Genomic DNA, 26,421 nt, shown 5'->3' with positions numbered 1-26,421 from the left:
AATTAGCCGACGGGACCGAGAGGCACTAGACCGCGTCCAGAAGGTGGGCGCCGAGGGCAAAGAATATTAGTGGTAGAAGGTCAAGATCACCAGGCTGCGGAGCATCCGTCGAGCATTCTCATGGTAGACTGAAATTGCCCGAAAACGCCACGGCCGCGATCCTATCGGCGCGATCGCTCCGGCCGGTCCTTCGGGCTCGGAGGTTGTCCGATCGGAGAGAAAAAGTAGAGTAGTATGTACTAGGAATTATTACTCGCCATGCAATTACAGAGTCCGATGGAAATCAAAGTCGGCAATCATAGTCAAAGGGTGAGATTGATTAAGGTGTACTATATGCAAGACCAACCGTCGTGGTCCATCACAATGGAACTCCCTAGCTCATGAAGACCTTCAGCAGGGCAGGGTAGTTGGGCGTGCCCAGTCCGGTCACGGGGTCCCAGCCCTCGGTGGCATTGAAGCCGTTGGTACCGCAGCCCGCGTTGTCACCGGAGGTGATATCGAAGAAAGCCTCTGGGTGCGCGTACAAGGTAGGGTTGACGAAACCCACGGTCTTCTTGCCGGCTGCCAGACGCTCCTCGTTAATCCGGGTGAGGATGGAAGCGAACACAGGCGAGGAAGCAGAGGTACCACCTATCGAGGTGGGAGCACCCGCGTTGAAAATGACCACATTGTCGCCAATGGCAGAGACATCGGGATAGGCGCGGCCAATGCGGTTATAGATACCGCCATTGGCGCCAAAGCTGTTGTTGTTGACGCTCTCGTAGTAGGGATAGGTGGGCTGGGCCTTGTTGAAATAGTCCTTCACAGCCTGCGCCTGGTAATTCGGCCGCTCGTAAATGTTGCTGAAACCACCGCCCGATGGGAAACGCGACACGGCCACCTCATTACTGCCCTTGGCGCTAGCGCCCGGGGGAAGGTAAGTCGCACCCACAGCCGTCAGATACGGGCAGCTGGCAGGGAAGTCAGGGGCAAAGATTTGGCCATCCTTGCCCAGACAGTTGCTGGGAGTAGGATCCCCACCGCGACCGGCCACACCGGAGTCGCCCGAGGCGACCACGACCGACACACCCTGGAGTCCGAGCTTCATGAACTCCTGGCACTGGCGACGCTGGTAAGAGATGGGAAGGTCGGCCTCGGCGCTGCCGTACGAGATGGAGATGACATTTGTCGGCTTATAGACGCCGCACATCAGCTTACCCTTGTAGCCTTTGGGGTCCGGATACTTCGGGTCGAGAGGAGAGATCTCGCTGCAGTAGGAGCCATCAATGGCATCCAGGAAAGTGTTCAGGAAACCCTGGAAAGTGTAGTCGTTCTCGTAGTGCATATCGTCAGTCTGGAAGAGCACCGAGTTCTGCGGCCAGATGATGGGGTATGAGATCTGGAAATCCAGGTCCGACTCGGGACCAGCGTTCGTCACCGTGGTCGGTGCCTTGGCACCATCGACGGCCTTGAGGATGGGATGAGTGCCCGTAGGAATATTCCTAGTTGATTGTTAGCAGAAGTATTGAGCCAATCGAAACAGGGGCTAGGTAACATACATCGCCAGCGTGGTGAAGAACAGGTCCAAGTCATCTTGGGCATAGACATCGCCAATGTCCTCGAAAATGCCCAGCTCGTTACCCTTGGTGGATGTCGTGCCCTCGGGGATGTTGTACATTTCTGCAGTTTGTGCTTCGCTTGAGTATATATCCAGGTATCACCGGTCTGGGGAACTTACGCTTGATACAGGTTGGGGTAACGGCAAGGTCACAGAGGTCGAGAAGGTTGTCCAAGAGCTGCTCGAGGGACACTGCCAGCTTTTCGATGATAGGGGGCAGGCCATTAAAGCCACGCTTCTGGAGACTGCTGCGGGCCTTAGAAATGCCATTCACCTCGCGCAGGGCAATACCCGGGGTGATGTAGTCAATGTGGTCACGCAGGTGCTGCGGAACATGGTATCTAATCCACAGAATTAGCCAGATACACGATCAGATCCAAAGGGCCAGCTTTACTCTCGGCACGCGATATGGGAATTGCCACTCTCCGCGTGGGAGTACATATAGTACTCAGCATTGATCAGCTTCTCCACCTCCTCGGCATCTGCATCGAACTGAATCCACTGCTTGTTCACCGACTGCGAGATACGATCGGCCGGGATGCCAGACTCCTCCAACCAGGAGCGGACGCCATCCACACTGTCCTTAGCAGGCGCAAACAGGTCGTGCACCTCCTCGACGGACAGGTGTTGCCCATAATTCGGGGAAAACGGATCCGACCTTTTGGGTTCATGTAAGTCGCCGGCTTTGTGTGGTGAAATGGATAGATCCGGTAACATACACATCCATGAGCAGGTCATGGCCATGGTCCAGGTTGGACTGGGTCAGCCCGATTCTCACGGGAAGTAACGTCTTGCCATCCAGTCTCGCACCCTCAATCCAGGAACTGGGGATCACGTCGCGACGTTCGTGCAACTGATAGTTGTGGGTAGCGGGCGCGGCCATCACAGCAGTGGCCGCCCCAAGGAGCATAATGGAAGTCTTCATTATTCTGATCAAAACAGGTCCAGCTCAAACTCCCTTCAGCAGTCGAAGGCCGGATGAGGAACGGGCCACCCCCGGACCAGGGGGTAAGAGCTTTATACTGTCTGGTATAGCGGGCCCCGCTGTGCCTAGAGACCCATAGTTCTCCCAGATCGGACCTCACCTCGGCCCATGGCGTGATATGCCCAATAGGTCGTCTGCGTGGCGGACAACTCAAATTCCACGCCGACCTTTGGCTTGAGTGGTGGAACCGTGATAACCATCTACAGTGGGTCTAAAAGGGGCCATATCACGCCCGTAGCGCAGCTGCCTGTGGACGGGAACCACTCAACAGGAAGGTGGAGGAGCCGATCTGCTCCTGCTAAGACCGCGACGGGGCAAGGCACGGGGTAGACCGGGCTTTTGCGTTTGAGTCTTGGGGCTACTGGCGCCTCGCCGTCATCCAGCGCGCATGCAACTTCCAGGAGGACCGTGATGGCCCCATCCGTTGAAGAGTTGGAGACACCGATGGGGGTAAAACTATCCGTAGGTAATAAAAGCCATGTGAAAGCCATGGTGTATGAAGAGAGAGCTCGGTGATACCTATCCGTAGTCCGTAGTCGAATCCTCTGATGATTTCAAATGGTGTGGAGGGACTAGCAGTTGTTAGCTCACTCCCTGAGCAGGGATACGGATACCCGCCAGTCAACGACGGTCCACCCCGGGGAAAGGTGACCTATCCTCCACCCGTTCCTAGACATCAATGCCATAGTTAATTTCCATCAAGGCATCTTCCAGCCTGACTCCCAGACAAGCCACAGTCACAACGAAAGACAGCCTCGGGCGGCACACTAGTTACTGCCATGTGAATCCTTCAGCTACCACAACAAGAATGAGGCCCCCTCCTCGTGCACAGACCAGGGTACGGCTCAAAATGCGCTCGGGACTTGGAAAAAAGGGGGACCATGCAATACTCCACAGGGCGGTGTTGTTGTCCAGTTGGCCATGTCCACGGCCAGGCGTTCCGACGCTTTTCTTGATCGGGCAAGGCGGTGTTGACTCCTAATCACAATCCCTTCCCGTCCAACTCACTGATTCGGCCAGGTCCCGTCTCCGGCGGGGTCCATCTGTCGATCCTGATGAGATGCCCCTGAGACCCGCCCGCATAGTCTCGGGGGCCAGGCTCCTTCCAGCCTGATCCAGTATAATTAGCAGGCGCCCACTGATCTTCCCACGCCAGCAGCGGGAGATCATTGTTGAGGCGTACGTAGACTTAATCATTTCCAGTAACTAACTCACTAATCAATCTGCGCAACATTGTTATTGTACTGTATACAGTAATAAGGTGTGTAGATGATGAGAGAGCCAAGAAACGCTAAGCGGAAAGTTACTGGGAGTTCATGATCTGCTATAAACAACAGAAGTACGGAGAACCTACATGCAAATAAATAAAAAAAAAACCAAACTACTCGATCCTTCCGGTATCTAGTTAAGAGGTTGCAGTGCTTCTTGTCACCCTGCAGGCGTCGATGACAAGAGGCCGGCAGATGTCAGGGTCAATAGTTCCTTTACTAGTAGTAATGTTCTGTACAAGGTAGGGCCTGGCGTGGCAGTCCCACTGCCCCCACCTTCCCCGCACATAGCATTCGACCGAGACCTAGGTAGGCATCATCACTTGTAACTAGAAACGATGTACAGTTGGGGAGCCTTGGAGGACTCTCGGTCCTCGCGCATGCATATCCGCGGTTGCCCACGTTCTTTAGGAGCGCCCATTACTATTAGTATTGGGGGAGAACAGTTTTGTGGATACAGTGCAGTAACGGCTGTGCCATCCATGCACAGACAGCAAAGTCAGGAGATACAGGAGGCTGTCACTCTTCACAGGCCCACAATTCAAAACCATAGCATGGACCGGTCCCAGCAGAAGTGAGGTCCACGGTTCTGGCCGGAGCTTGACATCGGCAGGCACATGGGAAATCGCACGCCATGGTTTCGCACAGCCCGGTTTCGGACAGTGATGGCTACTGCGAGCTGGTTAGCTCGACATCAACGGAACCAAAGTTGGCAAAAAACAAACCACTTACCGAAATATCACATGGACCGACGCCCCGAGGTGCAATGACTCTGGTCCACCGGATTGCTCGGATCAATTTCAGTTCGTTTACTGAGACTGTCGCCATCAAATAATGGCCCAATTACCTTCACCAGCTTATGACGGGTCTATTTCAACAACCGTCTGACAGACAGCGGCGCCTGGTTTGAGAGAACGGCGGGTTGGCGATCTTCACAGAGACGCCATGAGAAAAGTCGGTTGCAGCTACGCTCGCTGAATCAAGATCCTTCAAACCACTTCCACAGAAGTTCGACCAGCTGCTGGCGATGCAAGGGTTTCGCAATGTAGTCACTCATTCCTTTTGCCAAATAGGTCTCAGCATCTCCTTTCAGGGCATTTCCAGTGAGTGCGATGATGGGCAAGTCGTTATGGGTCAGGCGGATCTGCGCGGTGGCTTCTAAGCCGTCCATAACAGGCATGTTGATATCCATCAGAATCAGATTATATGCCAGTGGTTTCTGCTTCACCATCCGCACGGCTTCTGCGCCATCCCAAGCAGCATCGACTCGTCCGAAGCCCAGGCTGCCGAGCAGCTTGAGCATGATCGTTTGGTTCACCTTGTTGTCCTCAACGAGCAGGATGTGCTTTTGTGAGGCAATCTTCTGAAGCAAGTCCGACAAGTCGCTATGTGTGTCAATCACCGGCCAGACTCGGGACCTCTCCTGGAGAACGGGCACGTCGAGGCGACCCATTCTTGCTGTCGCCCAGAACACACTGCCAGGCCCATCAGGGTTCGAATGGAATCCCACCGCCCCTTCCATAAGCTCAGCCAAACTCTTGCAAATCGAAAGTCCCAGTCCTGTGCCTTGGTATCGCTTCGTCGCGGTGTCTGCGTATCGAGTAAATGGTGTGAAGAGGGTGTTGACGGCATCCTCAGGAACACCGATCCCGGAGTCTACCACTTGGGTTGAGACGTTATACATGTCAGGGTCATTTCCATCCACTGAGAAGGTAGTATCGACACGAACGTAGCCGCTGTCCGTGAACTTGATGGCATTGCTGACCAAATTTTGCAAAACTTGGCGGAATCGTAGAGGGTCACCTTTGACGATTTCAGGAAATTCGGGGCTGATAGTGCTCTCCAGAACGACCCCGGGTTTCAGCGAAGCCTTGCAGTTGCGGATGACTGCATTGACTACGCTGGGTATGTTGATTACATCCGCGTTCAGGGAGAAGGACCCGGAAGACAATTTTGAGTAGTCCAGCACGTCATTAATGACTTGTAACAGGATAGCCGTTGAATCCTCGAGGACGGAGACGTACTCCTTCTGCTCATCATTCAACGGCGTCCGACTAAGCATGGTCAGCGCCAGTGACATCCCGTTCATCGGTGTCCGGATCTCGTGACTCATGTTGGCCAAAAAGTCGGTTTTTAATTTTGAAGATTCCTCAAAAGCATCAATCAGACGTGCCTCGGCGGCCTTGCGCTCGGTCAGGTCGCGGGTCACCTTCACGAAGCCAACGTGCCGATCGAATTGATAGATGGGCGTGATCATGACGTTGGCCCAGAATCGACTCCCGTCTTTTCGATAACGCCACCCTTCGTCTTCCACCTTGCCTTCCTGCAGACACACCTCCAGCTCCTTCGCAGGCTTGTCATTTAGGCGATCCTCGCGCCCATAAAAGACAGAAAAGTGCTTGTCGATGATTTCGTTGGGTTTGTAGCCCTTGAGAATTTGAGCACCCGAGTTCCAAGTTGCAATGTAACCCCGTGTATCTAGCATAAAAATGGCGTAGTCCTTCACCGTGTCGATCAAGATTTTGTATGTCTCGTTGAGGTACGTCTGCTCACTAATTGCCTTTGATGCGGGCTGTCCGCGCTTGGAGTTCTGCGCTTCGAGGAGCACGTATATCAGGGTATCGCCCTCGTAGATCGGAGTCACTCGAAGTGAGAAGAATGCATCGCAGGCATGGACGTAGACGGGGTCAATGGTCTGAGCGGCTCGGGAGATAAACGCCGCACCCAAGGCACCGCTCAACAACGCGATATCTGGCGCTGGAACTATGTGTGGTGCCAGGTCATACACGCTGGTATGTATTAGCTGCCCCCTAGTTGATTTAAAGATATCCAAGTGACTATCGGACACCTCGGCGACCCGCAAGGAGCCGTCCAAGATGATTGTCGGGGTAGGAGTTCGACGATAGATCCGGCACATTGTGTCGTCGGTAGGGGTCGGGGTCGGGCATGCCGCCACGGGAGTGGCCTCGGTGGTGGCGATTGAAGGGTCTTGCACAGTAGTGTCTTGCACAGTAGTGTCCTGCACCTTGATTCCGGAGTCCCGGCCATCCTGCCGCATGATCAACTCACTCTCCGACGGAGGCGTGATAACCGCGGCAAAATTGATCGGCCGACAGTCTTCACCAATATTGAGATGGAGCATCTGCTGATCCAGAACCATCTTCACACGACCGACCTGCCACGAGGCAGGAACAGCACACAGGGGAAGGAAGCGGCGTCTTTTGACTCATTCGAACCGGTCGCGATGTCAAAAGTCCGAGGAACCCACGAGAGACGTGCAAAAAGCAGATCAAGGGAGGACTGGATGGTTCGAGATTTCCGGCGCAAAGACAAGTAAACAAGGCAAGGCCAGGGTGAAAACAGGGCAGGGCGTCGATCAGTCTCCAAACCAACAGGCGACGACAGCAGAGATTTTCCCGTGGCGGGGGGTGGCTATTATTATTGTTGAATTTCCAAATAGCAGTGCACACACACAAAAACCGGGCATTCGACCACGCCGGACTACTGAGGGCCAGCCAGAGTGTGGAAGCGCTCTGCCGGTCGCTTACTGGCTGGCAAAAAGCGCCGTTGGGTTCCCCGCCACTGCGTGCCAACGAGAACGCACAACAGCCGGTAACGCCGATGGGAGGGAATTCAGTCTTTGCGCGGATAGGTGCCAATGAACCACGGTCAGTCTTCCCGGATCGATCTGGGCCGAGGCTGGACGACGAGTAGGATATGAATTCAAATCAGGAACTCGAAGGACGGGTGGGCTCGAAGAACGGGGGGTGGGCGAGGCACCGGATCAACGCCAATGACGTCATGCACGGCTTTTCTTGTCTCGCCCTTTGCTGCCTCAGGGATCAGCCGCGGCAACAACACAACCACGCTTGTCATTGTCAATCTCACGTACGCTATCTTGGGGCCAGGGGGGTTGTTCTTTCTTGGTTTTGTTCTAGCTTCCGGAGGAGCAAAATACTGACGGTCCAACTGGGTCACACGGAGGGGCGAAGAATCCAAACAAACAAGTGACTAGTAAACTGGTCTCGGGACGAAGGAGAGGAAGGGAGAGATGGATGATGAGGCAGAGGATTATGAACAATAAGGAACAGCACGGCGAGGGCAAGTACCGGAAGGTCACGAGGTGTTCTACGGGAGAAGAACAGGAGAGACGATGGATATAGATGATTTGCAGCGTGCATCAACGCATGGCTATAAGACGTTGGCTTCAGACAATGACGTTCTCGCGCTCCGTCTTCTCCACCATCTTGACCAGCGCATCGGCAATCCCGTAGGAAAAGGCATACCCTCCACCGCCGAAGCCGTAAGCAGACAGCACGGTGCGGCTCCCAGGTACCTGCGCTGCGTCCAGACGGAAGCCCCCTCTGCGCGATGGACGGATGCCGATGATGTGGCTCAGCTCATGCGCGGCAGGCTGTTCGGGGACAATCTCAGGGGCTAGACGATGAGCTCGGGCGATCTCATCCCGCGCAATGTCCATGTCCACATCGGGTGAGCTAAGAAGAACAAAGAAAGAAGACCAGCCGTTAGCCTCAGATGTGGTTTTCAAGCGGGACTGTTCTCACAGGTTATCCGGCTGCTTGACGCCACCCAAGACCACCCCTTGGGAGAAGGGCCGGGGAATGATATATGTGTACTCCTGGCCGTTCCGGAAGTACAGCGTGTGGCATCGATCGGTGCGCAGGAATACATTCTGCCCGCGCTCAGGGTAGCAACGGTCATCTTGCACATCGGTCAACGTCTTACTTCCCAGCCCGCTCGCATTGATAAACACCCGCGACTCTGGGAACATATCGTACAGCTCCTGCAACGACTCCACGCGTTTCCGAATGAACCGACCGCCGAGTGAAGTTACCAGTTTTCCGAGATAGGGCATGTGGCGTGTGGGATCAGTCACGAGAGTCTCGTAAGCCCATGCACAGTTGAACTCCGAAGGATATTCCCCCGGGTTCAACTCGCGAAACTGTGAGAATACAATGAGCAAGGATATCCCGAAACCCGGCGAGACATACACACCTTGGACACGACAGTCCTGCCCCAAATCGCCGAGTCCGGCTTCGGCTCTTGCTCGAGATATTCGCGAGCATCGACGACACTGACGCCCGAGTTCGGGTCGTCCTGCGCCATCTTGAGCAACACGCGATGGGTCACGGCCTGGAAATAACGCTGATCCGGCGTGATGCCGCCAGCAGCATGCCACGCCGCACCTGCCCATGCGGATGCGTAGTAGATGTTCTGGTCGCCCGGCAGATATTCGGCCACCAGCACGACCGGGAAGCCGTGGAGTAGCAGTTGTCGGGCTGTCGCACACCCAATGATCCCCGCGCCTAAGATTATGACAGGCCGCTGAGAGAAGGGCACATCGAACGTGGCGATGGCACTTTCGTCCATGATGGCGATGAGCAGGTACCGTGTGAAAGACGCCCGGGAACAATGGGAGCAGCGGTAGGCACGGCCTTGCGTATAGGGGGCATTCAGAGCCCGTCGCCGAATGACGATACCCGGGGCATTATTTGGCGTCTTGGGACGCTTTATATCGGCCGTTTGGTTCGTGACGATCATCCAGCAGTTCCTTTTTCTCTTTCGCCTTATCAGGTATTATCATTGGGTGACCGAGCAAGTCGCACGGCGGGCTGGCCCGATCGCCCAGCATTCAGCCTCTGATAAACACAAGTTGGGCGGGTCAAGCCGCCACCCGGGACCGACTTCTCACCACATGCAACCACCTCTTCGCTCGCATTATCCGGGGACTCTGGGCCTACATACATAACTCTAGCACCACACCATTCAGGCTGTCATACGCAATTTCGCCCGACAGACCTGGGCGACATTCCAAATTATGTCATAAAGCTGCCCCAGATTTGTTCTGGCTATCCGATCCTTGCCCTCCGTCTGTCACGGCTGCAGGCGCGCCAAGTCTGGGGTAGCGCCGGAGCCGCCTGCACGTCTCGCTCCATCGCCGCCGGATTATTGGGGCCGCGTCGGATCCTCGCTCTCAGTTCCCTGTCCTGGGGCGTCTCCCGGTCATCTCCGGCCTCGTGGGCGCGATGGAGCCCACGACCGAGGATGAGAAAAATCGGCGAAATTCATGGTCCCAGGTGGGTTGCACTCGCTTTCTTTGTATACTGTGATGATGGATCTCCACCTGCACGATCGCGACCTTCTCGCCCCTCGCGAACTATGTAATGCATGTTACGTATGTGCTGGGCTAGCTCTGAGGGGATCCACGAGCATCATCGCATTGTCATTCATCATCATGCAACGGTCGTTTTTTAATTAACGGATTCGGGTTGCTAGGAACCTCTCGCAGACCACGTCTGCGACGAGGCTGCCATCCTCCGCGATCAGGATGCAAAGAAAATCCTACCCTATGAAGCGGAGAATTCGCCCTACCCTGAGGTGCGCGCCGTCGTCCAGCCAGTCAATGATATGACGCTGCCGGTAAACACCGTCCGCATGTGGACGATTGGCCTTGTGTTCACTATTGTAAGTTCAAGTCATGGATGCCACCGCTGCGATGGACATTGCTCACACTCTATTAATTCCAGGTCGGGAGCGGACTGAACCAGTTCTTTAGCTTGCGCCAGCCGAGTGTCACCATCAGCGCTCTGGTAGCGCAGCTTTTGGCATTCCCCGTCGGGCGAGCATGGGGCAGATGGATGCCTCTCGGTATCCTGAACCCCGACCGGCACTTCAACATCAAGGAGCATGCGCTGATCACTATCATGGCCAATGTCGCCTTTGGCTCCGCCGCTGCCACCCAGGTCATTGAGGCAGTGGTCAAATTTTATGGTATGCCGTCCCAAGGCGGGTTTGAGGTTCTTCTCTGCATCACCACGCAGCTGCTCGGGTTTGGCATCGCCGGGATGGCTGCTCGCTGGCTGGTTGGCCCGGCGTCAATGATCTGGCCCGGGGTGCTGTCGAATGCGGCACTCCTGGCGACGCTACATTCTCGTACAAATCAGATCGCTGACGGCTGGCGGATCTCCCGTCTCCGATTTTTTCTGTTCATCTTCATCGGCGGCTCTGTCTGGTACTTTGTGCCAGGATATCTCTTCACTGGCCTAAGTACGTTCAGTTTCATCTGCTGGATTGTGCCATCCAACGTCGTGGTGAATCAATTGTTTGGACAGACCACGGGACTGGGCATGTCGATGTTGACCTTCGACTGGGCGCAGGTCGTTTATGCCAACCAAAGCCCACTTCTAGTGCCCTTTTGGGCCGGCCTCAATGTGATGGGATCGTTTGCACTTTTCTTCTGGCTCATTTGCCCCATCATTTACTACACCAACACTTGGTATTCAGCATACCTACCGCTCCTTAACTCCAATACTTTTGACAATATGGGGAACAGCTATGACACCAGCCGCATCATGACTCCGAAAGGCACAGTCAACCAGACCGCATATCGGGATTATTCGCCCATGTTTCTGCCGGCCGGGTATGCCGTCACGTACGGCGTCGCCTTCGCCAACCTGACAGGGATCTTTGTCCACGTCAGCCTATACCATGGTGGGGATATATGGCGGCAGTGGAAGGGCACGAACAAGCTGGACGTTCACTCGCGACTCATGTCTGTATATCAGGGCGTGCCGTGGTGGTGGTTCGGTGCGGTGACCGTGTTAATGTTCGTGCTGAGCATTGTAACCAACGAAGTGTGGCATACCGGTCTGCCCGTGTGGGGTGTGCTGTTGGCATTTGTGCTTCCCATCATTTATTTTGTCCCGGTGGGCATTGTCAAAGCCGTCACCAACATCAGCAGCAACCAACTTAACTTGCTCACCGAGTTTATCGGTGGCTACGCCTTTCTCGGAAGACCAATGGCCAACATGACGTTCAAATTCTATGGCTATGTCGCCGTCTCCCAAGGCCTAGAGTTAGTACCCACTACGCACCCCTGCATAATTCTTCTCGCTGACCTTTCCCAGATTCGTCTCGGATATGAAGCTGGCACACTATATGCATATTGCACCGCGTACGTTGTTTTTTGCCCAGGGAATCGCCACGCTCGTCGGAGCCGTTGTCCAATGTGGGGTGACCGTCTTCATGATCACCCGTATCAACGGCGTCTGTACATCGGACGCGGAAGGCAATTTTATCTGTCCTCATGGGCGGGTGACCTATTCATCTTCTCTCATCTGGGGTATTTATTCCTGGCAGACCTAAGTTGCCATCCTGAACCGTTGCTAAATCGAGTCGTCTAGGCGCTATCGGCCCCAGTCGATTGTTCTCCCCCGGGCAGATTTATAGCAATCTGCTGTGGTTCTTTCTCGCCGGGCCTGTTGTGGTGGTCGTCACCTATCTCCTAGGCCGAAAATGGAAAAGAATTAATTATCTTTCCTGGCCCGTTGCGTTCGGGGCCATGAGTCTTGTCCCTCCGGCCACCGGTGTGAGTTTCTCCTCGTGGTGGGTGATCAATGTGATCTTCAACGGCGTACTTCGCTGGCGGAAGCCCGCTTGGTGGTCGAAATACAGTTAGTCTATCTCTTTCTTGTTTCCGCCACTTGCTAAGTGCTGTTACAGACTACGTGCTATCTGCCGCACTGGACTGCGGCGTCGCAGTGGCTACCGTCATCATTTTCTTCTGCATTACGCTCCCAGCCGGTTCTTTCAACTGGTGGGGCAATATCGTGTATACCAAGACGGCCGATGGGCAAGGTACGCCGTACCAGAGCATTCCGCCGCGAGGCTATTTTGGACCCCCAAAGGGGTCGTGGCATTAGCATCATCCGTGCGGACCGGTGGCTTGGAGTGAACGTCGGTGAAATTTGAAAAAAAGGGGGCTCTGAAAAGTAGAGACCTCTCGAGATGGAGTTGATCCTCGTCCAGCAAGCCATTAAAACCTCCACAGAGATTGGCCCTCGATCTGTATATAACCTAATGATAATGAACTGTCACAGCTTTATCCCCTCCGACATGCTCATTTCCGCTACACTTCCCTCCTGCTGCAGCTGCCTTCTCGGCATCCAATTGATCTCTTCTCAAACACCTATTTCAAAGTGGACTATAGCGGGGTGGTATATCGATTGTATATCCTCCTATTCACTTGGCTGGAACCGGGTCGCGCATCATCAGGGTAAACGTCTCCCGTCCGGAGGCACCATGGGCGTCCAAATCCAGGGTGACCTCCTCCACGATCTTCCAGCCGTGCTTGAGGTAGACGGGAATACCCTCTGGCGTTGCTTCCAGGAAGATGCGTGCCTGCCAGGCATCGGCCTTCTCCGTGCCCCATCGGAGCAGCGCAGACCCAATACCGCGCCCCTGGTGGGATGGCAACGTGGCTAGTAGGTCCAGGACTGGAGAGATTGGTCAATCATCCACTATCAATGGCAGAGAAAGACTACTACGACTACTTACTCATGTCGCGATCGGTGGTGTGTCTCCCGCGTGCCTCCTCCAGCATCTTGCGGAAGCCATTGTAAACGCTCTCATTGACGGGCTGAGGCGCATGTTGTAGGGGATTCTTGGCCGCCTCGGCCAGGGCCAGTCCCCTCTCGCTCAGATCCGGCGTGCTAGGGGTGAAGCCCAGGGATTTGGGAATCAGCCAGCGGGTATAGGACACGGCCTCCTTGGTCACCGGGTCATCAACAGTCAAGACATTCATCTGAGGGTTGGCCAAGTGCTTCATGGCATTGAGCACTTTGAACTCCATCAGGGTAGGCACATCGCTCTGGGGAAACATGGCCCGGAGCATGCCGTACTGCTGAAAGCAGACAACGTTGATGCGGGTCAGGGCCTTGACGTCGGCCTCGGTGGCATAGCGAACGATGAGAGCCATGGTGATGATAGTAGCGAGAGAGGAAGCAATAATCTTTTAGTCAACTAGTTAGTTAACTTAGAGATGATGAGTCAGAGCTTATGCCTTTCATTGCATTTCCTCCTTTGGGACTCCGCAATTCCGACTCGGTCTGGCCCCACAACGTTCGTGGGCTCGATGCTAAGCGATCTCGATCCCCTGAATCTCTGGCACTAAACATCCGATCTGGGACCAAAAGTGGCCGGGCCGGATTCGGTGTCTACCTATCAGGTGTCCAAGGACTTTTTCCTGCGGATGAGACTCGGGCCACCCTCCTCATCCTCCCCACTTCGGCCCGAGACCCTCGTCTCCCTTGACTACTGGGCCATCGGAGCGGCGTGCCTGGTCATGGTTCCCGAGTTTACGGCGCTGGTGTATATGGCGGGCAAATACTCGTTGCCCCCGTTGCAAGGCGTCGAGCACGCATGGAATGATCTTTCTGCGCGAGCAGGTTGGACCTTTGGTGGCGTTTCTGGAAAACGGAAACATAGACAGACTGACAGCCTCGTTGATGAGTGCGCGGATAGATCCAGACGGGCCCTGGCACGGCAGCAGATGCAGCACGTGGGATTGCGGTCTAGCCGGGATTCAACACGTGGGCCTACTGGTTTGAAGAGGACGACCCCCGGAAGTTGAAGGCCGAGCATACACGACTGCTCGCGGCAAGCGACACAAATGGTACTAATAGATGATGATCCCCATACTTTCTTTACACTCGACCCTTCTGTACACATAAATATAGACTTGGAAGGTTATGTGCAAATATACTGAATTCAGTGTATATACGGCGGTAGCGACAGACATATCTACAGTTCTCTAATCCAACAGAGGCCTATGTCCTTTCCGTCTCCTAGCCCTTGGCGAAGGTGGAGAGCGAGTCCGAGTCGCCGTTCCAGATGTCGGAATCACCACCATAGGTGTAGCTATCGGCGTTCTGCCAGAAGCTCTGGTAGGGCCAGCCACCGGGCACGGTGCTGATGGAGCTGGCATACTGCGCCAGCACCAGCGGGTAGTCGGTGCTGAAGGCGGTGCTATCACCAGTGCAGGTGCTCCACCAGTCAGCCGTCGAGTAGATCATAGGGTATCGACCGGTCTTGCTGTTATACGTCTCGCCAAAGTCCGAGATCCAGGAGACCATGTCGGATGCGCTCAGCCCGTAGCACTCGGAGCCGTCCGGGTTATATTCAATGTCCAACATGCCCGGCAGGGTCTGGCCGTCATTGGTCCAGCCGCCACCGTGTGCGAGGAAGTAGGTGGCCTGGTCCGCACCGGAGCTGTCGTCCGGGTGGGCGAAGTGGTAGCCTCCACGGATCAGACCTGCGCTGGTCGCACCCTCATAGTGGCTGGAAAACTCCGAGTCGATATAGCTGGTGCCCTCGGTGGCCTGGCCGAGTCAGTCGGGTGCCACCAAATCGCAGGACGGGTACCCTTACCTTGATGATCACAAAGCGGGCTCCCGAGCTGTAAGCTCCGGAGAAGTCGACGGTGCCCTGATAGCTGGAAATATCAAAACCCTGGACTCCACCGGAGCGGGGAGCGAGGGGGCTGGCCGTGGCTATGCCAGCGGACAGCAGCAGTGAGACAGCGGTGGTCTTCATCCTGATCAATATATAAGAAAGAATCGTATATAGTAATGGAAGTTGATCTTCGTTATTAGTTCGTAGCGAATGAATTGGAGAGAGAAGAGAGCGTCGATGGCTCTATTTATGCGCCAGCTAAAACCAAGATTCGTATCAAAGATGCAGATCAATCGTATCCGTAAAGAAACAAACTCGGCAGATCGTTGGGGGCGACGAGTCTCTGCAGGCACTGTGAGGCAGTGCCGGCCAGTGAGGGCTACCGGGAGTGTTTCATCGCCGGACCCTGAACGAGGGTTCCACTACTGGGCTCGCAGAATGCTGCCCTTGTCGTCACCGATCGGCAGAGCCTGGGTTTCACGTCTTCTCACCTCTTCATTCTCTCTCCCCCAATAATACCACCATGGGCTGCGGTTCTAGCCGCCCTCACCATGAGCACCGGCAACAAAGACTTCCGCGACCAGTTGGGCAAGTTTCGCCTCGACTCCAATAATCCCCCGTCCCTCCCCTCGTCCTGGTCGCATCTGCCCGCTCCCGTCTCCCCTCTCGACTCCAGCCCCGCGCGCAGCAAGCGCGTGTCTACGGCCTGCGATTTCTGTCGCAAGCGCAAGAAGAAATGTGACTTTCGCTATCCCAACTGCTCCGCGTGTACGCGCGCCGGCGTGCGCTGCACCATCCCGCCGCCGGGCCCGCAAGTCGCCAACACCTCCGTGCCCCGCGATCAGCTGGAGAACCTGCAGAAGCGAGTGCAATGGCTGGAGGAGATCGTGCGCCGCAAGTCGGGTATCTCGGTGGCCGACTTGGCCACGGGCACCCCGGTCGATGGTGAGGGAGACCCGGACTGGTGGTACCAAGTGCCGGCAATGATCGCGACGGGCAGTCGTGCGCCGCCATCGATTCCCAGTCCTGCCGGCAGTAGCGGCTCGCCTGCACCAGCTGGTCCGACGGGGTCCGAGACGACGACCGGGGTGGGCACCGAGCTCCCCAACGTCGGGGAGATTTTTCGCGATCAATTAGAACATCGTCGCCCATCCGTCGCGCGCCCCACATCCGCCCCGCGGGTCCTGCGCCTGTCGTCGTTGGAGGAAGCAGAGCAGGTGGCCGGCCAGTATTTTGACAGCATAGGGTATCAGTACCCATTCATGTCCCGCTTGGACTTTATGAACCATTTGCGCCACATCTATAGCGGCGGGGTGCCAACGTCCGAGGTGCACAATGCCTACCACATAACCATGGCTATTGCGCTGCTGATCGGGTCTGTAGACTCGGCTAAGCCGGCGGAGTTTTACCACGCTAGCCAGGAGACCCTGCCGCTAGCGTTGCAGAATGAAGACCTACCGTCGGTCCGGGCCTTGCTGGGGTTAGCGCTTTATACGTCCTTTGCGACCGCAGGCCCAAGTATCTGGCATGTGTTGGGAACCGCCATGCGCCTGGCGACGAGCCTGGGCCTGCACAAGGCCCGGTCTTATCCGACCATGGAGGAAGATGAAATGGCCAAACGAGCCTTCTGGAGTCTCTACAATCTCGATCGGCTGATTGCCAGCACTCTGGGTCGACCTTTAGGAATTGCCGACGAGGATATCAGTGTGAGTCTCCCGCGAGAGCTCAATGACGATGGCACCGAAGTTCCCGGGGCTAGTGCCATGACCATTCCGGTGCAGGTGATACGCTTGCGCCGCATCTTTTCGCGCATCTACCGATACTGTAAGTGGTCCCTCCATGGGCCTGGACTGGTTTTCTTTTCTCATTTGTCCGTCAGTATACAGCAGTCGACCACAGCCACCTCCACGCGAAGTCGCGGCCACTCTCAGCCAATTCCGCCGGGAGGTTGATGACTGGCGCATGTCTGCCCCGGTGTTCCCATCGGCGCTTCTGTATTCCACCTCCTACTACGATTATCTGTACTATACGACCCTGCTGCTGATGTATCGCCCGAGTCAGCACAATCCGACCCCCGACACGACCAGTATTATCAGCTGCGGGGACTCCAGCATCCAGGTCATCCGGTCCTACTGGGACAGCTATTCGGTCGGCAAGCTCAAGTGGATCTGGTTGACCTTGAGCCAAGTGTATTTTGCGGGTATCACCATCCTGTGGTGTCTGGAACAGAATGCGCGTGCCTTGCGGGAAGCTCGACCGGCCCCTTGGCACCCGGACGAACAGATGATGCGCCGGGCCACCCAGGCGGTGGTTGTGCTGCTGGAGGAGTTTGGCAAGCGGCGACCAGGGGTCGATCGGTTGGCGGAGACCTTCCGGCATCAGAGCACGACGATTTTCAGCCAGATGGCCCACCAGCAACAGCAGATGGAGCCAAGTCAGCCGGTTCCGCAGCCTCCAGCTCCCGGTCCGCCCCAACCTCCCATCTCTCTGGCCGCGCCGCCACCTCCTCCACTCCCATTGGCGCCAATTCTCGATGATGTCCTGCTTGTGGATAGCAGCGGGACTGTACCAATGATCGACCCGCAGATGGCGGAGCAGCTGTCCTACTCTTACAATTGGTTCCAGGAGGAGATGGCGTCGTACTATACCATTTAAGTCGGTTCATAGATGTTTTCGCTAGAGGGAGTTTTTTGTCGGGGCGGAATTCTGTATATTCTTTGATTCGCGGCCCGTGTATAGATCCAAGAAAACTTGATTGTTTTGAATAACTATAGCGTCATCCCTGCGTATCGCCGATAAGCCGAGTGGAGAAGATAAAGCGCGGGACTCGCCCTCGGATCATGATTGTTGATCGATTCACCACGATGGACGAGTTGGACAAAATCACCACGCCGGCATCTGGTCTCCCGCTGGGCTTCCATGGCACTGTCGTCCACTCGCACAGCCTCGACGAGCTCGAGATTCTGCAGGACTGTTTCGTGCTCGTCGATAAAGCGGGCACCATCCAGGCCCTCCAGGCCGACACACATCCACACCGCATCAATGCCATCGTGGCGGAGCATGGCTATGCCCCCGATGTCTTCCCCGTGAAGTATCTTCGCCGCGGCGAGTTTCTTTGTCCAGGTGAATGTCCTTGATCGATCTGTCCAGGAGGAGTTTCAAGCTAATCTGTACTTCTTTGTAGGCTTCATCGACACCCACAATCAGTAATGTTCAGAGCTCATTCTGGAGTGTTTGTATCAACTAACACCGTACAGTGCACCTCAATGGGCCCAGCGCGGAGTTGGCCGCGGCCTGACGCTCCTCGACTGGCTGGACCAGGTTACTTTCACGCATGAGGCCAAGTTCGCCGATCCGGAGTATGCCCGTCGCATGTACACCTCCTGCGTCACTGGATTCCTCCAGCAGGGCATCACCATGGCTTCCTATTATGGCTCCTTTCACGGCGAAGGTTCGCGCATCCTCGCCGATGTCTGCTTGGACAAAGGACAACGGGCGTTTATCGGCAAGTGCAACATGAACCGGAACGCGCCAGACTGGTACCGCGACCAGTCGGCGTCCGAATCTCTGCTAGAAACGCGTGCCCTGATCAAGCACGTTCAACAGCTCGACCCCAACAATCTCTTGATCAAACCGATCATCACGCCCCGCTTCGCGATCTGCTGTGACCCGCCACTGCTCGAGGGTCTCGGGGAAATCGTCCGCGAACACCCCGATCTGCCTATCCAGACACACTTCAATGAAGCCAAGGATGAAATAAAGTATACCCATCAACTATTCCCAGAATTTGGGACGGAGACCGACCTTTACCAGAGATTTGGCTTGCTCAACGAGCGGTCCATTCTGGCACACTGCATCTTCTTGCAGGAGGAAGAGATCCATCGCCTACAAGAGCTTCGCTGTGGCATTTCTCACTGCCCTGTCTCCAACACTACCATGCAAGACTTCATGGTCGCCCCGATCCGCGAGTACCTGCGCCGTGGAATCAAGGTTGGACTCGGCACGGACAGTGGCGGCGGGCATTCATCGTCGATGCTGGAGGTCATGAAGCAGGCCTTTGTGGTCTCGAATGCGCAGCAGATGCTGACCCAGGGTCAGGATCCGGCTCTGTCGCTGCATGAAGGCTTCTTCCTAGCCACTTTAGGGGGAGCTCAGGTCTGTGGTCTCGATGACCGGATCGGCAATTTTGTGGTTGGTAAGGAGTTTGATGCGCTGGAGATCCATACGATGGACCTAGAAAATCTGGCAGTGATGACTCCCGTCGAAGAGGAGGACTCCATCTCCGTGATCTTTGAGAAGTTTCTCATGACCGGCGACGACCGCAACATCGCCAAGGTGTATGTGAGAGGACGGTCGGTGAAAGTATGATATAGTGCGTCTTGTTACCCATTTCTGCACCTGTTAAAGCGTATCATGATCAATTATTATTATTTATAATCGTATGTATTTTACGACGGAAGTTCAAAGTCCGGCGGAAGAGCCAACTGCCGCAGTGGGGAACTTCATCCCCCGGCTATAGTAGTTAGATACTTAGGAACGACTCGAGACTCATGTTGCACACTCTCACCCTCACACTATGGCCAAACTTAAGTTCGCCATCCTAGATGACTATCAGGGCATCGCACCACCCTACTTTGCCCATCTAGCCTCGCGTGTCGACGTCGTCAGTTTCCCCGAAACCCTCGACCCGCGAGTCCCCGCACAGCACGATGAGCTCATCCGGCGCCTCGAGCCTTTTGACGGCGTGTTGGCCATGCGTGAGCGCACGCCCTTCGCTGCCCAGACCATCGCCGCGCTGCCGAACTTAAAGCTGCTGCTGACCACGGGCACGCGCAACCTGTCCCTTGACCTGCAAGCATGCGCCGATCGAAACATTCCCGTGGCCGGCACGGCAGGCCGGCCCCCGGGCGTTAATTCAACGTATGAAAATGGACCATCAGAATATCTTGAGCATTCGGGGTGCTTACGCTCATTCATACAGGGTGCAACATACGTGGGCATTGATCCTAGCCCTAGCCCGACATGTGGCGCGCGACGATGCCGCCGTCAAACGAGGGGCATGGCAGGGCTCGCTGGGCATGAATCTGTCCAACAAGACCCTGGCACTGCTGGGTCTCGGGAAGCTGGGATCGCAGGTGGGCAAGATTGCCGTGCAGGCCTTTGGCATGAAGGTTATCGCCTGGTCCGCGAACTTGACCCAGGCCAAAGCGGACGAACAGGCCGCGGCACAAGGTCTCCCGGCGGGCACCTTCGAAGTGGTCGCATCCAAGCGCGACTTCTTTTCCCGCGCCGACGTTGTCAGCGTTCATTATGTCCTCAGCGAGCGCTCCCGTGGAATCGTCGGCAAGGCCGAACTCGCGACCATGCGCCCGACGGCCATGATTTTGAACACGTCTCGCGGGCCGTTGATTGACGAGTCCGCTCTCCTGGACGCTCTCAACGCTGGTCAAATCCGGGGCGCCGCCTTAGATGTGTTTGATCCGGAGCCACTCCCAGCCAACAGCCCGTGGCGGACGACCGCGTGGGGCGAGGACGGGCGCAGCGAGGTGTTGCTCTCACCGCACATGGGCTACGGAGAAGAGGATCTGATGCACGGGTGGTATCGGGAAGTGGCCGAGAATCTCGAGCGATGGCTGGACGGGAAACCCTTGCAGCTGCCGATGAATGAATTGGGGAAATTGTAGAGAATCTAGCATAGCACGCTGTCATTCTTCGGACATGGTTCCCGTTGTAGCAGTCCTTTTTTTTTCATGTGGATTATGTCTTCCCACTTCCGATGGATCTCCGAGTCTAATGCTGTTTGGCTCCGCGCTGGCGTCATCCCTGTCAGGAACCTAGGAGAAACTCGGACAGCAAAGGCTAATCGTGTTCTTTCTTCCTTGGCCCTCGGCTGAAGGCCTTCGTGTTTCTTATTTAAAGAGCCCTTGACCGGCCCTGTACTTCAGTTAGTGAGCTATTTACCACTCCCGAATCACCTCACTCCTCCCTCCACCATGGCGCCCTCCATTGACCCCCTGCCATTAACGCCTGCCACCCCCGAGCAACCTGCCCCAACGCACCCTGACCGACTGCGCGTCCACCGCAGCCCCAAGCCTTTTGCCAGCGGCGCCTACTCGCTCATCGACCTGCCGGCCGGAGCCGTCTTCGCCCGGATCACCAATTCCAGCCCCGGAAAGAAGGCATACACGACGGTCCAGACCGGCGCCGACACGCACGTCGAGCTCAATTCCGACCTGGTGTACTGTAACCACTCGTGCGCGCCGTCGGTGGTCTTCGACATGGGTCGCATGGAGGTGCGCGTCGTGGATGACCGGCCCTTGAAGGCGGGCGATGCCCTCACCTTCTTCTACCCCAGCACCGAGTGGGAAATGGACCAGCCCTTCCAGTGTACCTGCGGTGCCGGAGACGGGGTCTGCAGGGGCTGGATCTCCGGCGCGGGTGATATGTCCCCCGAAGCCCTGGAGGGATACTGGCTCAATGCGCACATTACGGCAATGTATGATCGCAAGTAGCCGTGGCGGCTTGGATCCTAGTCTCGACGACCTAAAAGAATAGATGATAGAAAAATAAAAAGAGAATAATAGTACTGAGGATTCGTATACAACATGTTAACTTGCACCGCCACCGCCAATCATCGCGAATTGAAGTGCCCTGCGCCGGTCGATCTCTCGCTTCATCATGATAAGGCTGGTTGCAACGACCACGGCTTCCTTCAGCTGGGCGGAAGTCAGAGCGTTTTCGTCAATCTGGAGCTCGCCGCCATTGCCCGCTCGACAGCGCGATGTTCCCGGGGTGCGAGTATCCTCTCCACGCACCAGCTTCGCCACGATCCGGCCATTTGTCGGTTCTTTGGCCTGGCTGACGGTATCCACCATTCGCAGGATGATCAGGTTCACGTGCTTGCCTTCGCGCTTCTCTTTAGCATAGCTCCACTCGAACCGAGTGCCATTGGGCATCGTGAACCTGGTACTTCGGGACGTCCATTTTCCAGAGACCTGCAACTCTTCAGGTCGGACATCGGTGGACTGGAGCAGGCGCAAAACTGGATCTCTGTTCGGGCCGAAGAAGTAGTCCGTGTGGATCAGATTGCCGTGCTTTGAGCTGCTCAGCACGGAGCTGCCCGACCAGCGCTTGGAGCGTGTAGAACCTGATTCCTGGTCAGTGCAGGTCGAATGGAGTGTCGCAACGAAACTTACTATAAGCGACGACGCCATCTTCATCATAGACGGGGATCTCGGTCTGGCTGTCCGGCAGTGGGAGGCGAAATGCCCGGATGCCGTGTGCATCAATGTATAACTTGCGACTGGATGTGAACGACTCGTCGGTGATGGTCGGACAGAGGGTGCTGGCCGAGGAGCCGATCGACGCCACGTCGGAACCGACTTTATAGTCGAGCTTGGTGATTGAAGTAGTAGCCATGATGATTTTAATAGTTTCCCGTGGTATCAAGTCCCGGTTTTTATACATGGGTTGCGGGTCATCTGCAGTCTTTCGTCAGATACGAGACTTGCCCGATCGGGAAGGGCTGTGAGAGGGCCCGTCCGTGGATCGCCCATCCCGACTCGCATGCTCATACTCGCTGAGCCACAAATGAGCAGGCAGTGTCAACTTTATCAATGAGGCTATGGTAAATGCCACTGGGGATATTGATGGGTATCATCGGGTATGTTGGGGAAACCTTCCCAGGGTCAATGTACAGAAAGTGAAGAACGCCTCGAAGTAATGAGCATTGCTGCAGGGCTGGGGGCATTATTTCGTTGTACGAACCAGGGTGCGGGAAGGTCTTAGAGAGGATAGTGAAGCAGGATCTAGGATAGTGAGATCTATCAGACCTCTAGCCATGGTCTGATTTGGGCTAGTCCTAGGCAGTATTCGCCCCGCTACAGTAGGTAACCCCCGTGTGTCCGTCCCGCAAACCACCTGTGACCACCATGGCCCTTTTGGAGTTGATTACGCCACAGATGCATTGGGATCATCGGATTTGTCCAGATCGGGTGCAGGTGGTAGCAGAGCCGAAACGGTAACGCACCAACCCATGGAGTGCGTGTTCTTGTAAAATGCTAAAACCTATATTAAGATAGGTCCGACCGTTCTTATCGAATGGGCTTGTGGTCTAGTGGTATGATTTTCCCTTAGCATGGGAGAGGTCCGGGGTTCAATTCCCCGCGAGTCCATTTTTTTTTCCCTGCCCATTTTTGAGATATGTGTGGTTATTTTTATTTTTGAGTGTTAGGAAAGGTTTTTGTTTTATGGGGCGATGTGTGGGTGACATAGCCTTGTGAAAAGGTATATTTTTTCGAGTCAGTGACCATCACTACAAAATAATAGGGCCAGCGAGATGTAAGAAGTGACTCCCCTTAGCATAGGGGGATTCTAGCTTTGGTTCCTTATGCTCTATTTCTTGTCCATTTTCTGAGATCCAGTAGTGTATTTTAGTTCTTTGGGGGTTAGCAAGGTTTGCTATGCTCTATGCGCTGCTATGTGGGTGACACCGCCTCACAAATTATATATATAGTTCACGGTGGTCATCACAACAAAACCATAGGGCTAGCAAGATATAAACATTTCCCATGAGGCTTTTTTGGTATTTCTATCCATTTTCCAGTGGATTGGATGCGACGGGAGCTAGGGTTGGGTGTGCCACGCGCCTTATTCTCTCAGGGCCTCGTCAATATTTATCTCTCTGGCGATTGAACGACTTTCAAGAGATAGCCTCTGGTTTATTGAACCCTCTAATATTTATTATTAACATGATCTAGGTCTATCTAGCTGGACCATAGCTCTGTCCTTACTGGTTCTGCGCAGCCCAAACCTGTTGGCCGGTGATCAATGTGCTCACCACTGTGCTCACACCGACGGCAAGGTCCCCCAAGGGAATCCAGCCAAGGAATGACCCCGGCAGCAGCAGATCGCAGCTATCAGCAACGAGCTGTTTCATCAGCGGCACGGCAGGCGAAGCACATGGCTTCTTCTTCTCAGAGACTACATTTTTTCTCTGCCTCTGGTCCTTAGCGGGCCTAGTTGTCTCTGCAGGCTTGGAAGAGGTAAACAAGAGGCACCAAGCACTTCTTGCAACAGACAGAGCCAAAGCATAGAACCAGAACTGGAATGCTTCGCGCAGAATACGATGATTCCAGGGCACTGGGTGAACCCCTGTTGCGTGAAGCTAGAATCTAGGTCAGTACGCCATTGGTCACTTGTCTGGTTTCTGTAGGGAAACGAACCCCCATGCCCAGGTAAAGGGTCAGAGGTCAATCGGAGTCACCTACAATCGTCAAATCTTCCAGCACAATATATAGTCCAAAGGACGTACATTTGGCCATTTCCAGCCACACGGGCATCGAGCCGGCCCCGTCTTGACTAAGGAGCGCGGCCACGCGCTGGAATGAGGGTATGAAGCCAAAGAGCCGGAGGAACCGGCGCGCTGAACACATTAGCAACATTCCAATCAATTACTGAAGAAATAGCCTACTCAATGCCAATTGCAGCTTGGCCGTCGTGAACTGCACGGCGAGAGTTCCGACGCTGAAAACTGCGGCGATCTGTGCAAGGGCCTGGAACAGACGTAGGGTCTTGTCCAGGCCGGCGGTGCAATTGACGAAGCGGGTGAACTGGTGAATCATCTTAGAAGGGCGAGGACGTGGTTGAATGCAGTGTGGTAGAGACCGCGGGTGAATTATCCCGCTAGAAATAAGCGTGACCAGCTAGCTGGTCAACCCGTTGTTGTCCCACGCTAGACTAGTTAGATCGAAGGCCCTTGCTTATTCAGCCCCTTGGTAGAACAAGAAACCATCCATAGTGGACATGATATTCAATAAATGCACTAATAGACCGCGGTCCATGTCGTACGAGCTCTCAATTAACCCGGTGAAGCACCGGGAGTACGCTGGATTGTCTCCCGTCCAGCTGGGCAATGTACACAGGAAGCCCGAAAGGGATCAGCAATGGATAACGGGGCTCAGATTCTGGCAGATATTGATAAACATATGACGATGCGGCAGCGGCTTCATCGTCCCTTTCCGCCAGAAATGTCCTGTCCCAACCGGTAACCCCCGACCTTTTCCCACTCGACCTTCTGCCGCGTGATGGGCAGCTGTCGCCGCAGGTTCTTAAACGCTCCCTCGGCCATCTGCACAAATGCCCGGTTCAAATCCTCCTGGTAATCGCGCTCCGCCGTCGCAATGCGGGAAATGATCGACTCGGCTGACACGGAGGGAACGGCGATGTTGACGGGCTTGGTGGTGTTGAGAGACACGTTGCCATCCTCGTAGTAGTGCACGTCCACGTGGATCTTGCCAGTGACGGTGGTGGACGCAGATGAGATAGAAACCTGGTAGATGGCGCGGAAACGACCGTTCCTGAAGGCAAGGGACACCCATTGGCTTCGGTTCATTTTCATATAAACCGTGGTGGTCACTCACCAGAAATTGCTAGGCGAATAGCGGTTTGCAACCAGAACAATGGCGACTGCAGAATCGTTCTCGATTGGGTAAACCCCGTACGAGCAGCTGGGATAATGTTCACGGGCATGCACGCCAAGCGACTTGAGCAGCGATTTACTGTGGCTTGTCAGCACTATCCTTTCTGCGTACCTCCAACACTCACATCAAGTCGGCATTCTGAGACTCCAACGGTGATGATTGTGCCCCGGATGCGGTCTGTTCCATGTCAGTCGACGGGTGCCGGCAACCGAGGACCACCCAAACCTACCTGTGTGGTATGGTCGACCTCGAACGATGTCTGGCTTTCCGTGTCAAAGTAGCGGTTGCCTTCCAGCTTGTTAAACTCGCTGACCAGAACCTTGAGGAAAGCATCAGCATCTCCGCAGAAACACGGTCAATCACGAATTCCCCACCTCCTGACTGGATCCTGGCAGCTTCACCGTCGTAAGTTGGCTCTCATTGTATCTTTCAAAGGCGGGGGTGAGTGAAGGGATGATATTCTCGCCCTCGGAGGTCAGGGCTTGCACGTCTGTAGCGGTATTGAGCTTAGCACGGGGTGACCGAAGCGAACAGGCAAGGTACACAGTGCGGCGGGGTAGGGAGGAAGACAGGTCAAGAGGAAGGTCAATTACCGGCAACGACATCCGCAAGCTGAAGAGATCCTGGTCAGCGAGTCTTTTGAGGTAACAGCCACGAATGGGGGTAGTGGCCGCGGGGTGTTGAGGTGCATACCTCGCCAGGCGGGGCACCCTCGATGAAGGAGGATGCGAGTTCGGCAGTGGATGCCATGGTGCAATGGCGGGTGGGTGAGATGATTCAACCGTAGCCGCACGCTTTATGAGTTGGGTAGTGGTTGTGGTTGTTGTCCGATGTTGT

General features: G+C 55.2%; 13 protein-coding genes across 13 annotated transcripts; 5 read left to right on the top strand and 8 right to left on the bottom strand.

Moving 5' to 3' along the window:
- Positions 1-373: 373 nt before the first annotated feature.
- Positions 374-2,522, bottom strand: N7474_011230 (S53 family peptidase; the record flags this gene model as incomplete). Its single annotated transcript, XM_057202640.1, has 5 exons — positions 374-1,481; positions 1,539-1,659; positions 1,718-1,938; positions 1,992-2,255; positions 2,317-2,522. The coding sequence occupies 5 exons, from the start codon at positions 2,520-2,522 to the stop codon at positions 374-376; spliced, it is 1,920 nt and encodes a 639-aa protein (XP_057047924.1).
- Positions 2,523-4,829: 2,307 nt separating this feature from the next.
- Positions 4,830-7,010, bottom strand: fos-1 (sensor histidine kinase/response regulator Fos-1/TcsA; the record flags this gene model as incomplete). The annotated part of the gene is made up of 1 exon (XM_057202639.1): positions 4,830-7,010. One exon carries the CDS (start codon positions 7,008-7,010, stop codon positions 4,830-4,832), a length of 2,181 nt encoding a protein of 726 aa, XP_057047923.1.
- A 1,047-nt stretch (positions 7,011-8,057) lies between these two features.
- N7474_011228 (FAD-dependent oxidoreductase) lies at positions 8,058-9,241 on the bottom strand (the record flags this gene model as incomplete). Its single annotated transcript, XM_057202638.1, has 3 exons — positions 8,058-8,346; positions 8,416-8,813; positions 8,867-9,241. 3 exons carry the CDS (start codon positions 9,239-9,241, stop codon positions 8,058-8,060), a joined length of 1,062 nt encoding a protein of 353 aa, XP_057047922.1.
- A 656-nt stretch (positions 9,242-9,897) lies between these two features.
- Positions 9,898-12,573, top strand: optF (uncharacterized protein; the record flags this gene model as incomplete). The annotated part of the gene is made up of 6 exons (XM_057202637.1): positions 9,898-9,948; positions 10,148-10,336; positions 10,399-11,726; positions 11,779-11,993; positions 12,055-12,324; positions 12,374-12,573. 6 exons carry the CDS (start codon positions 9,898-9,900, stop codon positions 12,571-12,573), a joined length of 2,253 nt encoding a protein of 750 aa, XP_057047921.1.
- A 319-nt stretch (positions 12,574-12,892) lies between these two features.
- N7474_011226 (GNAT family N-acetyltransferase) lies at positions 12,893-13,628 on the bottom strand (the record flags this gene model as incomplete). The annotated part of the gene is made up of 2 exons (XM_057202636.1): positions 12,893-13,146; positions 13,208-13,628. 2 exons carry the CDS (start codon positions 13,626-13,628, stop codon positions 12,893-12,895), a joined length of 675 nt encoding a protein of 224 aa, XP_057047920.1.
- Positions 13,629-14,496: 868 nt separating this feature from the next.
- Positions 14,497-15,244, bottom strand: N7474_011225 (lysozyme; the record flags this gene model as incomplete). The annotated part of the gene is made up of 2 exons (XM_057202635.1): positions 14,497-15,030; positions 15,080-15,244. 2 exons carry the CDS (start codon positions 15,242-15,244, stop codon positions 14,497-14,499), a joined length of 699 nt encoding a protein of 232 aa, XP_057047919.1.
- Positions 15,245-15,385: 141 nt separating this feature from the next.
- N7474_011224 (putative C6 transcription factor) lies at positions 15,386-17,758 on the top strand (the record flags this gene model as incomplete). Its single annotated transcript, XM_057202634.1, has 3 exons — positions 15,386-15,457; positions 15,541-16,927; positions 16,983-17,758. The coding sequence occupies 3 exons, from the start codon at positions 15,386-15,388 to the stop codon at positions 17,756-17,758; spliced, it is 2,235 nt and encodes a 744-aa protein (XP_057047918.1).
- Positions 17,759-17,943: 185 nt separating this feature from the next.
- Positions 17,944-19,471, top strand: N7474_011223 (putative guanine deaminase; the record flags this gene model as incomplete). The annotated part of the gene is made up of 3 exons (XM_057202633.1): positions 17,944-18,226; positions 18,288-18,309; positions 18,361-19,471. The coding sequence occupies 3 exons, from the start codon at positions 17,944-17,946 to the stop codon at positions 19,469-19,471; spliced, it is 1,416 nt and encodes a 471-aa protein (XP_057047917.1).
- A 208-nt stretch (positions 19,472-19,679) lies between these two features.
- On the top strand, positions 19,680-20,787 carry N7474_011222 (D-2-hydroxyacid dehydrogenase family protein; the record flags this gene model as incomplete). The annotated part of the gene is made up of 2 exons (XM_057202632.1): positions 19,680-20,023; positions 20,085-20,787. The coding sequence occupies 2 exons, from the start codon at positions 19,680-19,682 to the stop codon at positions 20,785-20,787; spliced, it is 1,047 nt and encodes a 348-aa protein (XP_057047916.1).
- A 309-nt stretch (positions 20,788-21,096) lies between these two features.
- Positions 21,097-21,615, top strand: N7474_011221 (uncharacterized protein; the record flags this gene model as incomplete). The annotated part of the gene is made up of 1 exon (XM_057202631.1): positions 21,097-21,615. One exon carries the CDS (start codon positions 21,097-21,099, stop codon positions 21,613-21,615), a length of 519 nt encoding a protein of 172 aa, XP_057047915.1.
- A 96-nt stretch (positions 21,616-21,711) lies between these two features.
- On the bottom strand, positions 21,712-22,522 carry N7474_011220 (uncharacterized protein; the record flags this gene model as incomplete). Its single annotated transcript, XM_057202630.1, has 2 exons — positions 21,712-22,250; positions 22,300-22,522. 2 exons carry the CDS (start codon positions 22,520-22,522, stop codon positions 21,712-21,714), a joined length of 762 nt encoding a protein of 253 aa, XP_057047914.1.
- A 1,369-nt stretch (positions 22,523-23,891) lies between these two features.
- On the bottom strand, positions 23,892-24,726 carry N7474_011219 (PEX11 domain protein; the record flags this gene model as incomplete). Its single annotated transcript, XM_057202629.1, has 3 exons — positions 23,892-24,269; positions 24,373-24,527; positions 24,576-24,726. The coding sequence occupies 3 exons, from the start codon at positions 24,724-24,726 to the stop codon at positions 23,892-23,894; spliced, it is 684 nt and encodes a 227-aa protein (XP_057047913.1).
- A 383-nt stretch (positions 24,727-25,109) lies between these two features.
- N7474_011218 (F-actin-capping protein subunit alpha) lies at positions 25,110-26,334 on the bottom strand (the record flags this gene model as incomplete). The annotated part of the gene is made up of 6 exons (XM_057202628.1): positions 25,110-25,461; positions 25,525-25,662; positions 25,709-25,761; positions 25,814-25,903; positions 25,959-26,207; positions 26,278-26,334. The coding sequence occupies 6 exons, from the start codon at positions 26,332-26,334 to the stop codon at positions 25,110-25,112; spliced, it is 939 nt and encodes a 312-aa protein (XP_057047912.1).
- Positions 26,335-26,421: the final 87 nt, after the last annotated feature.

The sequence above is a fragment of the Penicillium riverlandense genome (genome assembly GCF_028828495.1).
Source record: "Penicillium riverlandense strain IBT 135883 chromosome Unknown utg000011l_segment0_segment0, whole genome shotgun sequence".
Taxonomy (NCBI): Eukaryota; Fungi; Ascomycota; class Eurotiomycetes; order Eurotiales; family Aspergillaceae; genus Penicillium; species Penicillium riverlandense.
This window is presented reverse-complemented; position numbering and strand designations above follow the sequence as displayed.